The sequence below is a fragment of the Aegilops tauschii genome, chromosome 7 (assembly GCF_002575655.3).
Source record: "Aegilops tauschii subsp. strangulata cultivar AL8/78 chromosome 7, Aet v6.0, whole genome shotgun sequence".
NCBI classification, from domain to species: Eukaryota; Viridiplantae; Streptophyta; class Magnoliopsida; order Poales; family Poaceae; genus Aegilops; species Aegilops tauschii.
In genome coordinates, this window is record NC_053041.3 from 459973025 (window position 1) to 459977864 (window position 4840).

The 4840-nt window shown below is 50.9% G+C and overlaps 1 protein-coding gene across 1 annotated transcript; it reads right to left on the reverse strand.

Annotated features, from left to right (window-relative positions):
- Positions 1 to 2061: 2061 nt before the first annotated feature.
- On the reverse strand, positions 2062 to 3235 carry LOC109747974 (chitinase 2). Its single transcript, XM_020307022.4, has one exon. It carries the CDS (start codon positions 3230 to 3232, stop codon positions 2315 to 2317), a length of 918 nt encoding a protein of 305 aa, XP_020162611.2. The 5' UTR covers positions 3233 to 3235; the 3' UTR covers positions 2062 to 2314.
- Positions 3236 to 4840: the final 1605 nt, after the last annotated feature.

A 4840-nucleotide genomic window follows, 5' to 3' on the forward strand; every position in this document is an offset into this window, starting at 1 on the left:
ACCGGATCCGAGAGTTTGCACACTATTAGAATGTGTTTGCAAACATCATGAACAAGGATGGCTTCATGGATACCTTATAATAGCATGCACCCCCATTTTGGTATGTCCTTGGTTAAGTCGCTCAATCAAACTATGTGTGATGTAGCACTTGTACAAGTGAGTTCTGTGAATCACATGGATGTCATAGCACACGATTGACTTAACCAATCATGTGCAATGAGTTCTCCGTTGCATGCGCTTGAACTTGGGGCACGCAACTTTCTTTTCGGTGTGTGTGTGATAGCATCATCACATTTCTCGCTAACATGTGACATAGTTGAGAGGGGCTTAATAGTATGTATCTATAGTAGTACAAATGCCATCGACTCCAGAACCATGACCTCCGCCTCAATACCTTTTTTTTTTCTATTTCTTCTTGCTTCCCTCCCTCCTTCCCCACTCTGTCCCTTCGAGTTCCATGTGCCAAACGTTTACTAGCAGTAGTACAGTTAAGGTCATCTCACACGGTTAAAAATCCCTTTCGCAAACAGAGATTAGAACCGTCGCCTTGCGATGTTGTGCAATAGATGGGGTGGAGCTATGCATCGCACACGCTACGAGATAACCGTGTGCGATAGAGTTGTGCGATAGAGTTTGAGGATGCAGATGTTTTAGCGAAAGCAAATGCATGCGATACCCGCGCTTGGCCTACGTCGGATGACGGTTCTGGGAGGAGTGGAGAACATGCGTCGGTTCAGAGAACGATTCGGAGGTTGAAAGACTATCATCCAACCCTCAATTTTTTTTATCCAACGGCTCAGATATTCAACTGCCACAAAGTAAATAGCATAAAACTACCACTTTTCGTCCTATGGTTCCAAAAAACTATCACAAATTTGTTTGTGACTGATAACTATCAGAATCGGCGTCGGCTGTTTCAAAAAACCCAAAACATCCGTGGCTAAGGAATTAAACCGGTTTATGACAGGTCGGGCCCGCACCTAAATGAACCGTTTGTTTGACCGTTCGTTTGACTGTTAACTGACGTGGCATAAAATCAATCAGGTCCCTGCCAAAAAAATGAAAAGCAATCGGGTCCCTCCAGCGAGCTCCCAGCCGCCGTCCACCTCGCCTCCTTTCCCACCCCACTGGAGCTCCACCTCCACCTAGCGGCTGCCACGCCGCCACCGGCGAGCTCACCTCCAGAGGGCATGAAGGCAGGGGCTGCCGGCGACGGGTGCCGCAGCGGTCGGGTCCCGCCGCCCCGCCGTGCCTTGCCTGCAGCCGCCGCCCCGACGTGCCTCGCCCGTGGCCGCCGCCTCGCCATGCCTCTCCTGCGCCACCTCCACGCCGTGCCTCGGCGGCCTTGAGGCGGCGAGATCCGGCAAGCCTCGTCGCCGACGAGCTTCTCCCCGGCGCGCCCCTTCACGACGGCGGCCACCCCGCACGCATTGGACGACGGCGGGGCGACGGAAGGGAGCTCCGCGGCGACGCCACGACTGCTCCCGGCGAGATCCTCACGGCGGGGCTGCTGGCCGGCGAGCTCCTTCGGCGGGGCTGTTGGCCGGCGAGCTCCGCCGCGTACAGCAAAGCAGCGGGGACGGCGCTGTTGTTGGCCGGCGAGCTCCTCGAGCTCCGGCGCGTACAGCAGAGCAGCGGGGACGGCGCTGCTGTTGGCCGGCGAGCTCCTCGAGCTCCGGCGCGGCTTGCCGACCGAAGGAGACAGCGTTGCCTTGCCTCGGGGACCCGATTGCTTTTTCAGAAAACTCACAGAAACCTGATTGCTTTTTCAGAAAACTTGTAGGGACCCGATTGCTTTTTTTACAAAACTTACGTGTAGGACCCACATGTAAGTTAGCGGTCAAACAAACGGTTCGTTTAGGTGCGGGCCCGACCTGTCATAAACCGGTTTAATTCCTTAGCCACGGATGTTTTGGGTTTTTTGAAACAGCCGACGCCGATTCTGGTAGTTATCAGTCACAAACAAATTTGTGGTAGTTTTTTAGAACCATAGGACGAAAAGTGGTAGTTTTATGCTATTTACTCACTGCCACAAGAAAAAAAATTCAGGCGTCTGATGTATTGGCGGTCCCATACATACATCCATGCTTCCCACTCACACGAAAGACACATCATGCAGAGCAAACCAAAGTAGGGTGCCGCTTATTCAAGCTCTTTTTTTTGCATGGTAATACCGCTTATTCAAGATTGAGTACGTACACGATATTTATTTAGTCCCCGTACATATCCGGGATACATGGCTTCGTACGTATATATGCTGTATGCAGCAAACTTGTCTTATTTGTGCGCCGCAGACATGGATAGAATCCACCACTTAGTGGTTGGCGACGATCTGCTGCGCCTGGGTCTCATACTTAAACCCGTAGGGGCTCATCTTAGAGCTATCCGCCGAAAAGATGAAGATCCCCGGCAGCTTGCCCTGCCGCTGGAGCTCCTTGGCCCCGCTGATGCCTTGATCCGGCGAGAGCAGGCCGGTGACGTCGCCGGTCTTGAAGCTGGCGAGCAACTTGGTGCCGCCGGAGCCGGGGTAGTTGCGCGCCTGCTCGTCGTAGAACTGCACGTAGTACTGGACGATGGTGTTGGCGCCGTAGCCGTAGAACTGGAAGTTGACGTAGTCGATGACGCCGGAGTACTTCCTCCACAGAGCCTGGTAGTACTTCTGGTTGACGGGGAGCTCGTAGGGCGCGATGGAGGTGCGGATGTTGGGGAAGCGGGCCTTGAGCTGGGTGAGCAGGCGGCCGATGCCCTCCACGAACGTGTCGACGTCGGTGCCGAAGTGCTCGTAGTCCACGTCCACGCCGTCCAGCCCGTACTGGTTGATCATGGCGGAGAGGGAGGAGACGGCGTTGGCCACCCACGAGTCGACGGAGGTCGGGTCGTAGGTGGCGTTGACGCCGGTGTTCTGGACGGTGTCGCCGCCGAGGCTGACCATGATGCTCAGGTTAGGGTGGGCCGCCTTGGCGGCGGCCATGGCGGCGGGGGTGAGGTTGCCCGTGTCCCAGAACGGCTTGAAGACGCCGTTGGTCGGCGTGGGCTTGGACTGCTGGCTCGCCAGGTAGTCGATGGCGAAGGCGAGGATGAAGTGGAAGCTGACGCCGGTGTTGACGGGCACGTCGGAGAACCGGACGCCGGTGAACTGCGCGCCGATGTACTCCCGGAAGAGGTACCCGTTCGTCATGGCTAGCTCAACGGATCGAATGAAATCTAGCTCAGTGGATGGAATGGCATGCATGCTCAGGCATTCTCCGAATTTATAGCGGCTGTGCGCTGACTCGCGTGTGGCCGCTTGCATGCCACGTACGTCCGGAGCGAGTCAACAATGGCGTGCTGCTAGTTTCCGCATCCGTGAGAAGTGTCGTTGTTTTGACGGATCTTCGCGGGCGACGCGCGGGAACATCACACGTTTAGCTCTCATGGCAGCGGTTCTGTGCCTGTGGCTTAACGCTCGAGAGATTTCCATGCTCCGAAGTTGATGACAGTACACCGAGGCGACTACGACATCACATATCCGTTCAGATGTGGAAATTTCAGACTAGATTACACTGGACGAGATCGCCAAGCGCGAATTTCCGTTTCCCACGTGGGTTGTCGGCACATTCTCTTCGCCCGGGCATTAATTTGTTAGGCCACTTTCCAACATTTTTTTTTGTTAGGCCACTCTTACGCGTAGAATTCCACCTTACACTAGCATACGGTATTGACCCTGCGTACAGGATGTCAAAGTTTTTTCCAGTTACCATAATGAAGGCACATGCATGGTACTATCACTGAGTGTGACGTCAACAAATTTTAGCATGGAGTATTGCAGTGTGACCTCTTAAACCATCTCACTCACGTATCGCGTGGATCCTAGGTGGTACGAGCGAGGGCCCTAGGCCCAAACATAATACAATTTTTTTACGAATTTATATAATGCTCCCCAAATTTCAAGGAAATGAATAAATCAGGAAAATTAAAAATGTTCCTAATTTCTACAAAGTACATGAATTTCAAAAACTTTATGGATTTGAAAAATTGTTGGCAGATTTAAAAATTGTTCATGAAATGGAAAAAAGTACACGGATTTTAACAAAAATCATCAATTTGGAAATTTTTTAAAATTGTTTCAGATTTTCATCATAAAAGTTAACGCAAAAGGTTCACAAATTTTAAAACTATTTATGAGTTTCAAAAAAGTTCACGAGTTTGAGAAAGTGTTTGTGGATTTGATTTTATTAGGTAAATAAAAAAAGGAAAACCAAGATTTTTTTTGTTTTGAAAAAACCAGTTCATCAACAATTCTAGAACCTTCTCAAAACTGGTAAGAGAGAAAAACCACTAAATCGGCCGATCCAGATTGCATCGTTGCATTCCCTGAGGTGCGCATTTGCGCGGTATTTGCAATGTGGCGCGGGGGGGGGGGGGGGGGGGGAGGGGGGGGGGGGGGTTATGTGCCAGGGCGCTTCCCAGCGACCTACGCGCCATAAAGGAACCGCCCCCTGATTTTTTTTTTGAGAAGAAGGAACCACCCACTGATATGTCTTGCTTCACGCGAGATGAAGCGAGCGCTCGCGTCAACCAGTGCCCATAATGGGCCGGCCCATAGGGGAGCACGGGCATCCGGCGTTTTATTTTCTTTCTTTCCTTGTGTTTTCCTTTTTGTATTTTGCTTATATTTCATAATATTCTAGTTATATGTACAATAAAACCATTTTACATACAGAATTGAAAAATGTTAAACACGCATTTGAAAAATGTTAAACTTATATAGTGAAAATGTTTGTCATGTATACGAAAAAATAAAATGTGCAAGAAATAATTTGACCATGTATTTAAAAAATGCTACTCAAGCTCTCATGGC

What these genes read in the sequence shown, in the direction of transcription:
- LOC109747974 (XM_020307022.4), bottom strand. Translation starts at nt 3,232, where the DNA reads ATGCATGCCATTCCATCCACTGAGCTAGATTTCATTCGATCCGTTGAG.